Raw genomic sequence first — 12,195 nt, 5'->3', positions numbered from 1 at the left:
CAGTTTTGCAAAATGAAAAAATTGGAGATGGATGGTGGTGATGGTTGGACAACAATATGAATGCAATTAATACCACTGAACTGTATATACTTAAAAATGGTTAAGATGTTAAATTTTATGTTATGTGTATTCTACCACAATTTAAAAAAATTGAACCTTGAAAGCATTATGACAAAAAGGCAAATGGGCAGTGACAAAAGGGCAAATATTGTATGATTCCACTTATATGAGGTACCAAGAGAAGTCAAATTCATAGTAGAATAGAGGTTACCAGAGTTACCAGAAAGAGGGACTGGAGAGTTATTTCTTATTGAGTAGTTTCTGTTTGGGATAATAAAAAAGTTCTAGAAATGGATAGTGGTGAATAGTTTAAAAAAAAAAACAAAACACCTTATTAAGAATCCCAGACATCTGAACAACAGAATTAGCAGAGCTGACCGACAGGGCCTGGCCCAGCACAGATACTGAGAGCTGATGTGGTGGAGTCTGGACAGAAGAGTAGACAGTAGCCTGCCCAGGGCTTGAGGTGCAGAACCTGCAGGGCCTTGGGGCTGTGTTATGAATTCTCAGTTCTGTCCCAGAATAATGGAGAATAGATTTGAGGAGTTAAACTCATGGAGGTGCAGTGTCAGGAGGTTACTACAGAAGAGGAACAGAAGTTCAGACTGGGAGTATGGACGTGAGAGGGAATGGAAGAGGATGACCTCAAGCACCTGTGGAGCAGTGGCTGACAACCTGGGTCAAAAATCCAGTCCCAGCAAGTTTTAAAGAACTGAAAACACACAAAATCTGTTCTCTTATCACAGTGCGACTAGGCGTAAAAAATCCCCAAAAAACCACTATCAAAAAGATCATGAGGAAATTAATAACTATATTACCTCAAATCACCATGGAAACTATAAAATATTTTGATCAGAGGTTAAAGAAAATGCTACATATCAAAACCTTTGGAATGCAGCTAATACCACTAGAAGGAATTTTATAGCCTGAATGCCTGTATTATAAAAGAAGAAAGGCTCAAAATCAATGCACTACACATCTCAAGAAACTTTCTAGAACAAAAAAGCAATCCAAAGATAGAAGAGAAGGAATACATAAAGAGAAGGAATAATAAAAGGAAGAAGCTAATGAAATATACAATAATTACCATCAAAGTGATGAGTTCTTTGAAAAGGCGAATAAAAAATATAAATTCAGAGAAATCACCAATATCAGAATGAAAAACAAGACATCACTGCAAATCCTGCAAACTGTGAAGAGAAAATATTATAAACAACTTTATACCAATTAATTGGAAAACTTAGATAAATTTAGAGGTGTATCAATTGTTAGAAAAGCAGTATTTAACAGAAAGAAGAAATAGAAAACCCAAATGGTACTAAAACTGTAAAAGAAATTAAATCCATAATGCAAACCTTACCCTCAAGGGATGTAGACATGTGTGATAAATATGTAACAGCAAAATGTCAATCATAGCTCATAGGTAGAAGGTACCTGAGAGTTCACTGAAGAATTTTCAATCTTTTGTATGTTTGAAACTTTTTGAAGTAAAAGATCATAGGGGAACATTCCCACACTCAAAAAAAAAAAAAAAATGGCCATCATCAAAAAATCTACAAAAAATAAATGCTGGAGAGGGTATGGAGAGAAAGGAACCCTCCTTCACTGTTGGTGGGAATGTAAATTGGTACAGCCACTATGGAGAACAGTATGGAGGTTCCTTAAAAAACTAAAAATAGAACTACTATATGATCCAGCAATCCCACTCCTGGGCATATATCTGGAGAAAAACATGGTTCAAAAGGATACATGCACCCCAATGTTCACTGCAGCACTTTTTACAATAGCCAAGACATGGAAGCAATCTACATGTCCATCAACAGAGGAATGGATAAAGAAGATGTGGTACATATATACAACAGAATATTACCCAGCCATTAAGAAGAATGAAATAATGCCATTTGCAGCAACATGGATGGACCTAGAGATATGTGGAATCTAAAATAAAAAATGATACAAATGAACTTATTTACAAAAAAGAAACAGATTCACAGACTTAGAGAACTGAACTTATGGTTACCAGGGAGAAGGGTGGGGGAGGAATAGGGAGTTTGGGATTGACATGTACACACTGCTATATTTAAAATGGATAATCAACAAGTACCCACTATATAGCACAGGGAACTCTGCTCAATATTATGTGACAACCTAAATGGGAAAAGAATTTGAAAAATAGATACATGTATATGTATAACTGAATCACTTTGATGTACACCTGAAACTAAGACAACATTGTTAATCAACTATACTCTCCCAAAAAATAAAAAGTTAAAAAGAAAAACAAAACCCTCCTGGCCCAGATGGCTTCACCAGTGAACTTTGCTAAACATTTCAGGAAAAAATAACATAATCTTGCACAAACTCCTCCAGGAGACTGATAAAGAGGGAATACTCCTTCAAGTAGGCTTTGAAGTCAGCAGTCCTAATACAGGAACAATTCACAGAACAAAACCTAAGACAGCAGCTCCTCACTTCTGCCCCACGTGGTCTGGGGCACCTGAGCTAAAACCCAGTAAGGGGTGTCCCCTGGGTATGTTGTGCAGACCCCACCCACTTTGCCAGCTTGGGCTCTGGTGGAAGACAGGTTGAGGTGGGCTCACCAGGATGAGGCCACACCTGCAAGCTGCTGGCCAGTCCCACCTAGACACTGCCCAACACTGAGCTAGGGCCTGCTGCTCAGCTGTTCAGCTGAGATCTGGAGTCACAGCTTCATTCCCATTCTGTGCCTTCGACTCTGGGCAAGCCCAGCCCCCGCCATGCCCCACTTACAGCCCGTGGCTCGCCAGAGGCCGGGGGCCAGCCTGCCATGGCCTCCATGTCATGCAACTTCTGCGTCTGCTTCAACTGGTTGAGTGACGGCTTCAGCTGTGTGGGCCCAACCGTCTTGCTTGTCCACTCGTCCACCAACTTGTGCAGGTCGTCCGTGAAGGTGCCTTTCTTGTTGTTGCTGTTGTTCACCTGCGCCTGGATGTGCAGGGCAGGTTGGGGGCCCGGTTCAGGGCCCGGGACCAGGCTGCTGGTGGAGGACCCTAGAGAGCACACACAGGCCAGGGTTGGTGACACCACACGCCAGCACCACTGGCTGGCTGCAGTCATTCATACAGTGGTCTTGCTTAAGCCAGGCAACACCTTGCTTCAGGAGATGGTCTGCACTGGGGGGATCCATGCAGTTTTAGACACAGTGGAGCGACCTCAGGGGACTGGGCTTTGCCAGGCAACCATCACCCATCTCATCAGCCAGGGGACAGGACCCCAGCTGCTGGCAGCCTCACTCAGCATCCTCTGTGCCCACACTGCCCAGGACCACCAGACCCCCATGTGAGAGAGTTCAGAAAACTCCTGGTGCAGCTGGACACAGACTGGGGGCAAATTCCTCACGCTTCTGCACTCTCAGCTCTAATATGAGGATTCAGAGGCGATTCAACAATACTTTAGGCAGAAGGCTTAGCAGCTGCTGCTATCCTTCCAGCAAAGGGAAAATGCTTGCAATAGGTTGGATTGCTGATGTTCCCGTGAATGATAATGACTTGGTGATCTGGAATTTAAGACACAGAAATCACGCCTCTACTCACCAGAGTGTGTAATAATAATAAAGGATACAAATACCCAGGGCCTTCCGACATGGGTCTACAGGCTTGGTGCCAACTGAGGGGCTGATGCCTGTAGCAGGAGGAACTGGGAGGCCCGGTTGCCCGGGAAGGCCTGGGGCTATGGCTTGGCTGGAGCGGGACAAAGGTGAGCGCACTTGGCCACTTCACTCAAAGATCTTTTTTAATGACCAAAACAGGACTTTTAAATTTTTTTGAATTGTGTCCCTTTCCTTCCCCAGCATGTAATTTCTTATTGGCAATTTTGGATAAACCAATTTTTAAATTTTCTGCATTAAATAAATAACCTAATGACCATCTCTTCAAACAAGCCATTGCAATATGTAGTTTACTTTAGAGGCTAGCAATGAAACAGCACAGACACAAACAGTTAAACATTAGTGATGAGATTTTACACACGCTGCTATTTCTACATGAACATTTCAGCCAGAAAAGAAAAACAGAAAAATTAAAAAAAGAAAAAAAAAAAGGCATGAGATGAGAGCAGTGGGCGGCCCAGGTAAACTGATACCCATTTTGTCCCGGCATCTCTCCTCTGTGAGGGGCACTCATCTTTAGCACTTCAAGGAAATATTCCTACGGTTTTGGAAAAGGAGCCAATTAATGATTGGTAATATGTGGACGTTCCGGAGAAGGACAGCCTGTTAGATGTGAACTGGCAAGAATGCACAAACTCTAGGAGCCATGGAGACTCAAAAGGGCGCCCGAGGGCGGCTATCTCGCCAGGCGGAGGCCAAGCAGCACCCGCGAAGGGTGGGCGCAGAGCAGGCCCACGCCCGGCCACCTGCTGGGCCCTCGGCTCCCGGTCTAGTCGCGGAAACCCTGACGCACACTAGCCACAAGAAAGCCCATGCGATGGAAGCGGACAAGGGGTAAAAAACCCGATAATTACGACTGCTGTGCTCTTTGCCTAGACAGAGACGCTTCAAGGCAGACCCTGCAAAGGAAGAAGAAATGACACAAGACCACAGGGTTAGGCAGGACAGCACACATGGGGGACAAGCCACCACACTCTAAGCAAAAGTCATCAGTGTGCGAGGAGGAGCAAAGGCCAGCAGTTCAGAGAGAAGGGACCAGCCTCCTGGGCTAACTGGGCGGCCCCCAAGTCAGTGTGGAGGTTCACAAGAGCTGCGCTGAAGGGCGGAGGTGCAGGGCCAAGCCCCAAGCTTCAGGTAGAAGTGTGTGTGTCTCTAGAAGCATATTCAAAAAAAAAAAGAGAGAGAGAGAGAAAGGAGAAAAAAAAAAAAAAAAAAGCAAAGCACACTGCTTGGCTTTCAAATGTAAGGTTTCTGGGAGCCCCGCTGGTTGAGGCAGGAAACCCACTAAAAGTCAGCCAGGAGAGCTCTCAATGGAGCAGAGCCTAGCTCTGCCCAGAGGGAGGCCCATGGGTGGTTTTCCAAGTGCAAAAAGATACATTGTTTTGCAGGTTTGAGGCCAATCCCAGATCCTGGACAGCTGCCCTGAACAGGCCAGTGGCAAGTGTGGTGGGGAAATATGAGGGGTCCTATCTAGAGAGGTGGGAGGTGGGAGGCAGGGCCGACCCTGATTCTCTGTATCGCTGCTGCCTCATCTGGTATTCCAGGTCCACTGGGGCAGGGCGAGGCCTCCTTATTGCACCGTGACTAAAATGCTACCAGGCCCTGTGCTCCCCAGAGGCTGTCTGTGCTAAGACAGATGGGCAGTGACTTTAGTGTCTGGCACTGACAGTCAGTGCCCACCTGGAGGGCAGATGAGCTGCCCAGGAGGGGCTGCCACACCCGGCTTACCCAGTGGCATTCCAGGGAGCCAAACAGGCAAACGTGGGATGGGCAAGGACGGCTCAGGTGTCCCCAAGGTCACTCAGCAAGGCCACACTAGCACGGAGGGTCTGTCTGTGCTCCGGCCCACGGCCCCCTCGCCTGGAGCACAATTCCCTGCACACCCCATACTCCCTGGAGGGTGCCCGCCACTCAGCCATTCCCAGCACTCTTGCTGCGGAAGGCAAGATGCTGCCTCCTGCATTTGGGGGCGGGGACAAAGGCTTCTTGGGGAAAAGCTGTGCCCACTGGGCTCAGAAACCTAGCTCAAATTGAGTTGCACTTATTTTTGTTCATTCTGTTGTGTTCTGTGAGGCTGACTTTGTAAAAAGGGAGGTGATATCCTGTTGGGGTCTCTAATGTGTGAATAAAACCAAAAAGGCCAGCAATCCAGACTGACTGATTCTCAGTGGGAACTCTGAAGGGTTTTTGCTGGTCTGTGTCCTGAGATGGACCCCAACTGAGAGCACAAGGCCCTCTGGGGGCTCCGAGGCACGAAGGGAGGAGGGTCCTGGGCTCTGTGAGCGTGCAGGGCACCAGATGAGTGCATGTTTCCTAGTCAGATTCCTGTGGTTGTAGCGTCCTCTGGGCCATAGCAGTCCCCTAGAGATGACCCTGGGACATGGGACTAATCACTCTGCCAGGTCCCTGCAGCCTCACAGTAGCAGGTTCTTTCAAAAGGCTGCTCTGTGCCTGCCTGGCACCTCCTAGTGCAGCTAGAGCTCTGCATTCAGAGCTGCCTCCCGTCACCCTCACAGGAAAGAGAACACGCCAGCCAGCCCCAGGAGCTGCCTGGTCAGGAGTGCTAGACAGAGCCTGGGCCTGCAATCAGGGCCCCAGACAGACTTTCCCGGGAACCCAGGGTCAAAGCCATCGGCCACCAGGACACGGTGCTCAGAGCCAGAGAGTGATACCAGCCCACTGAGACCTCCACACCCTCACCGGACACAGCCCGAGGAGATGGAGCACGGAGAGCCCCCAGCCTTCCATGCCCTCGCTGAACACAGGCCCTGAGGTGACCAGAATACAGACGGCTCCCAGCCCTTAGGGTGGACCTTTAAACACAAACAAAACAGATTCGGGTCCCTCCACACTGAGGCCACACTGTCCGGCTCAGTGCAGAACCACAGCTGAGCAGGCATCATGTGGCTAACCAGTCCGCACTCACACCAGAGCCCTTGTCCATCCTCAGGTGGCCACTTGAATCTCCTCCCCCGTGTCTGTGCCCTGGCCTGGGTCCTGCCCTCAACACCCACCATGCAGACAGATTCTGATGAACAAGCCTCCACCCAGCCCTGCTCAACCCGTACTGTGCTAGTGTATACATCGAGTTCCTGCCTACAGAGCCAGCAGGCTACAAGCAGCAACACAAGGGCACCAGGGCCACAGAGGACCCACAGAGGGCCCACATGGGACACACAAGGGGCCCACTTACAGCCCACAGGAGGCCTACAGGGGACCCAGGTGGGCCCACAGGAAGCCCACATCAGGCCCACATGGGGCATAATGGTTTTAACCAGCCCCACCCCCTGGTTTCCCATGAAGAGTGAGTCTTCCCCTGTAGGACTTCCGTCCTTAGCCAAGGCTTGGCAAGAGCTGGCTTAGAGGCCCCAGAACGACTCAGAGAAACTTCTACAAGGGCAGATGCTAGGGACGCAGGGCTCGGCAGCCTCTCCCAGCTGTTGGGAAAACTGTTCTTCCCAGACTGCAAAGGAGCAACACACTGGATGACCTAAAGCCTTGTCCTGGTGCAGCACGTGTCTGCAGGAGTCGCCCACAGAGCCACCAGCCACCTGCCCTCACAGCCAGGCCAGGGGTCTCAGGCAGCACCCAGGCCTGCGTGCAGTGAGACCCCCACACCACTTGCCCTCACATTCACTTTGGCATGGAAACAGAGGTTGCTCCTGGTGTGGACAGTCAGCCCTGTCGGGCACCCAGTGCCGTCTAGACCCTTGGACCGCTCGAGGGACACCTCAAATCCCAGGGTATCCGATGCGGGCAGACTGCTTAAGAAGTGGGCCAGGCCCTGCAGCCACGAGCACACCTGCTGTTTATCAGTGTTCAAATACTAACGAAGTTCACAGGAACTGGGGCCAGCAGCCTCAGTGCGGACCTGCCAGGGGCCTCCCCACCTCCCCCATGACAAGAGGGGTACCTCCAACGGTCAGCCTTACACCTGACAGTGGGATTAGACACTCTGTTCCGGCACCAGAAACAAATGGCATATAGAGCCAAAACATCATTCCGGGCGTCTCTGTATCCAGCCACCTAGTCTCAAACCGAGACAAGTGCTGAAACTCTTCTGTGCAGCATGAATAGGGAAGCAGGATGTGTCTCGGCTCTGCCCTAGGGTGATTCCACCCTGAGTTTCATTCCCCAGGTGGCACGGGGCCTGCCCTTAGGACAGCTCAACCTGAGTGGTCGTAGGGTGGGGTGGGGCTTTGTGAGGGGGTGTCTCCTCCTTGGGTGACCTCCCCTGCCTGAGTCCCCACAGGGAGAGATGAGAACACGCCCAGGTGAGGGAAGGACCTGGAGGCTGCACAGCGGCCCCTCGGGGTCCCAGAGACAAACTTGCTACAGCATGGGCACCTGGCCTGCTGCTGATGGACATGTGCGAAAAACACAAAGCAGACCCCATCGTTCCATGTGCAGAGAGAAAGTCCTGGAAGGGTACCCGCACCTGACTCTGTTCGGATGAGTAGGAGCCAGAGGCAGGGAGGATCAATGGGTCTGACAACAGCTTCTGACCAACAGGACACAACCACTTCTGAACACAACCGCGCCACCCCCCACCACCCCGACTCCAAGCTTCCCTGAACCCTCCACTGGCCGCAAGGAGGGTTCTGTGCCCAGAGCCTCACCCCCACATTGGCCCTTCCCTGGGGGCCGGCCCGCCTACTGCTCGGATGGCTGGCCTGTCCCGGCACCCGCCCCGCGGAGGCGTCCAGGCTTTACCCTCCCTCCCCCCGCTCTCCATCCTGTGCGTGGTTGCCTCGCCCACCCCAAGTTACCTCCTCACCTCCTGAAGCTGCCTGCAGCTCCACCCCAGATGCCCCCACCCATCTCCAACCTCTCTCATCTTCTCTGAGTTTCACTGAAGCTGGGACCTTCTTTCTGTACTTCAAAGCTTAACACAGGTTTTATTTTCCTAGTCTTGTCTCCTGTTCAGTTCAAGGCAGCAAATTGAAAACCTCTTGGCTTTAGCTCTGGGCTGGGCTAGCTGCCCCCACATCCCCAAAGCCATGGCCCTCAGCACCCAAGCTCAAGCTCCCTCCAGCCCTCGCAGCCAACCCAGATCCCACCGAGTGGGCACGCTTCAGGGTCTTCCAACTGCTCTGCATGCCCTCCTCTCTACAATCTTTGCCCAAAGTCCCCTGCCTCTCAGCCCTCAGGGGCTGCAACCAGCTTTGAATTTCCCTCCAGCCTCTCACAGGCATGTACTCAGTCTCCTCTCAGACCACAAAACTCCTTGGTCACCCGGAAACCAGCAGACTGAGGACCCCTAGAGGGCTTGGCAAATGCCAGGGCACGTGGGACAGGAGGCGGTGTCCTGGGGCATTCCACCCCGTTAGAGCAGCAGGAGCACAGGCTGAGCCTGCACATGCCCCCAGTTGGAGGCCGGTGGGTGAGAGGGCCCAGGGCAGGAACCCACAGCACAGTCTCTGACCAGCAACCTCAGACCATGTGGGGGCCAAGCTGTGGCCCGAAGACTAGGAACTCAGCCAAGGTGTGCCTAAAAGGGCCAGGGTGTGAAAACAAGCAGTACCATTAGATTCACAGCATCAGAGGAAAAAAGGCCTTACAGGCCAGCAGGTACCACTACCTAAAATCAACCTGCCTAGGCCTGGTCCCTGTCTCCACCAAGCCGTGCCTCACACATTCCTTTCCTCCTGGCCACAGAGACAGAAGTAAAACATAAACCCTTTGTCCCTACTGTGCCTCAAAAAAAATTTTTTTTTAATCCTGGAACAATAATTAACAATGATGCAAATGAAAACCCTTAGAAAAAGAAGCAGAACCACGTGGGTAGAAAGGTAGCATGGCAATGACCTCAGGGGCATACATGGCGCTGATCACTCGCACACTTTTATTCTAAGTGCCCTGCTCTAATCTGCTTCCCATGCCCGGCCAGCCACCCTCCCGGCAGTGATACACATACTTGTCCGACCATGAGACACCTGGAGGCCCAGGTGCCCTCACCACAGCTTCCCAGGCAAGAGCCAGGCACACACGGGCAGAAGAGGGCCAGTGAGTGATGGCGTGAGGTAAGCAGGGAGCCAGCATGCATGCAGGCCTCCCAGCCCCCACCCAACTTAGCGACTAACCAGTAGCCCCGTGACACTCGAGCTGAAATAGGGCCCCCGTTAGTGGACAAGAGGCACTGGGCAGTCCCTGAGCATTTCTACGCGGTCCTATGCCTCCAACCTGCCCCTCCCACAGGAGGGTGCCAAAGTCCCTCTGATGGGGATGGACACTGAACTCTGATGGACGCCTACCATGGGCGTGGCCTCAGATCACAACAAGCACAATGTATCTTTATTGTACCAGCAAAAGCCACATGCCCTAAACCAGCATGTACAATCCAATTGGTTAAAAGCTTAACCTTTCTGTTGAAAAACAAAAACCTGAAAACCTCACAGCTTTTGAATCATTTGCCAATTGATCTGAGGAATGAAAACGATTTTGGACAGCCTGAGCAGATGTGCCATTCCTGGACATGGAGTCCCTGGGTACTAGGAGGGTGTTCCAGGGAGTCTGAGGATGACTGGGACTTGAGTTTTGCTTTAGCAGAGCTTTGAGGAACTGAATAATTGACTTCATCTCTGAGGTTGGTGAGATGAGAGGGAAATACACCAAGTAAAGTGCTCCAGCTAGATAGAAGACCAGGAGGGGCCAGGCCCAGAAAGAGAGGCACAGCAGGAGGCTGGGAATCACAGCTCTCAGGGTTAGAGAGATTCCTGACGTGACCAGAATGGAGAGGGGGGCTGGGACATCCTAGCTGGAGCACGTTCTCTCAGCATTTCCACATGCAGGGAGTGGGGCAGTGGGTTAACAGTACTGGACGTTGTGATACAGCCCTTGTACAGAAGTTACACCCTCCAGTGACCTTCTAGAACTGTCTCAGCTTGCTACATGCATGTCTTCAGAGTCCAGACACGTGTGAAACACACCATGCGTCTAGAGAAGGCCGGGGTTGTCTTTTTGTTGTCGCTGGAGCTGGGGACAGCGGACGTGTAAATTTGCCACAATCGCAACAGAAATAAAACTACGTCCAACATAAAAAAAGAAAAAAACACTAAACAAACGAGTGACGAGAGAAATGCAGAGCACCTGGGGGCCTGGCGGCAGAGCGCCCAAGGCCAGGAGTGGGTGAGCCACTGCACATGCTTTTGGTGTCCGGGCATGAGCCAGCCAAGAGCATGCACTGGCGCTTTGTGGTGGGGCCAGAAGGGTGGACATGGACGGGGTTCCGTTTCTTATATTAAACAGGTGATTTCAATGGGGTGGGGTAGGCGTCCTACAGAATGTATGGAAGGTAATGAAGACAGGGAGGGGCAGGGGAGAAACCAAGGGCCAGGAGGTGATAAAATACAAAAGAACAAATACAGACAGATGGACACAGACACGGGTCCACTGAGGAATCGAGCGCGAGGTTTGCTACTAGACTTATAGGTCACTCTCTCAGACGTTGGGTGGTAAACCGTCCAGCCTGCAAATGAATATAGAGGGAAGAAAACAAAGAGACAGGCATCAAGTACAGTCTCTGGGATTCCTCCTACACACCACAAGCCATATCAGCCTCTTCACTTAGCATCCACGGCTCCACCTAGCCCAGCCCAGAGGACCACAGCCACTGACCATGTAATGCAAAGGAGGCAGTGTTGGAGCGGAAGAGAAGCGGACCCCAGGAGAGCGTGCGGGGCAGGGTGGGGGGTGGGCACCGGCAGCGGTCACCACGACTTCTCTGGACAGAGATGGTGGGGGTGGAGCACCTCATCGCGTAGCTGCTACGTCCACGGCAGCGGTGACGAGCATTTCCTCCTCAAGGCCAATCTCCCAGCTCGAGAGCTGTGCCCTCGTCCCCCCAGCTGGCCCTCCTGACGGAAGGACCCATGTTTAGTGGGGAATGGGGTGGGACGGGCTGGGCCAGTGCCTGGGAACCGGCGCAGAGCACGCAGCAGACGCCACATCTGACCTCTCACTGGTCCTGGCGCCTTCCCCAGGCCGGCTCTTGCAAAGCGTACCTCCCTCTGAGCCGCTTACAGCAAGACTCGATGATGGGCAGGCCATCCGCTTTTTTCATTCAAAAGCTACGTCTATCATTTTTTTCCTCAAGAAGCTGTCGGCTGCCTTGGCCGCAGCTCACGTCCCCTCTATGCCACACGGGCCCTATGAGGCTAGCACATGCTCAGAGACGGGCGAGCTGGGAATCACCTGGGCCATGCGCTCCGCCTCCTTCACTGGCCAAGCCGGAGCAGATGTCTGCAGTCAGGGAGGCCCGCACGGAGCAAGGCTGCTGGGTCTGAACTGCCTTCCCACATGGGTCTGAAGCTGCTGTGGGCCCTGCCCCAGCTTGGGCAGGGTCCTTAGCAGGAGGGGCTCTGCTGCAGTCTGACAAGTGACCTGGGTTGGGGGGAGAAGGGGTGACAGGCACGATGAGGCACCACAGGACAGACCAGCCAGCTCAGGCCATGTCTATCCTCCCTGCTCTTTGCTGGGTGACCTTGGGG

At 51.8% G+C, this 12,195-nt stretch overlaps 1 protein-coding gene across 10 annotated transcripts in view; it reads right to left on the bottom strand.

Annotated features, from left to right (window-relative positions):
• Positions 1–12,195, bottom strand: part of WNK2 (WNK lysine deficient protein kinase 2) — a 141,473-nt gene that overhangs the window by 17,277 nt on the left and 112,001 nt on the right. For 6 of the 10 annotated variants that reach the window (XM_082401023.1, XM_082401026.1, XM_082401029.1 and 3 more), the window contains 4 exons: positions 11,900–12,088; positions 11,076–11,174; positions 4,561–4,605; positions 2,830–3,089 (listed from right to left, as the gene is read on the bottom strand). In XM_082401023.1, the coding sequence (XP_082257149.1) occupies positions 2,830–3,089; positions 4,561–4,605; positions 11,076–11,174; positions 11,900–12,088 (593 nt within the window). The remainder of the gene's footprint in view (positions 1–2,829; positions 3,090–4,560; positions 4,606–11,075; positions 11,175–11,899; positions 12,089–12,195) is intronic. The other 4 variants (XM_082401030.1, XM_082401031.1, XM_082401032.1 and 1 more) reach the window with 4 other exon arrangements.

This window comes from Balaenoptera borealis (assembly GCF_965194805.1).
Source record: "Balaenoptera borealis genome assembly, chromosome: 8".
NCBI lineage: Eukaryota > Metazoa > Chordata > Mammalia > Artiodactyla > Balaenopteridae > Balaenoptera > Balaenoptera borealis.
Note: the sequence above shows the minus strand (reverse complement) of the source record. Positions and strands in the feature narration are given on the sequence as shown.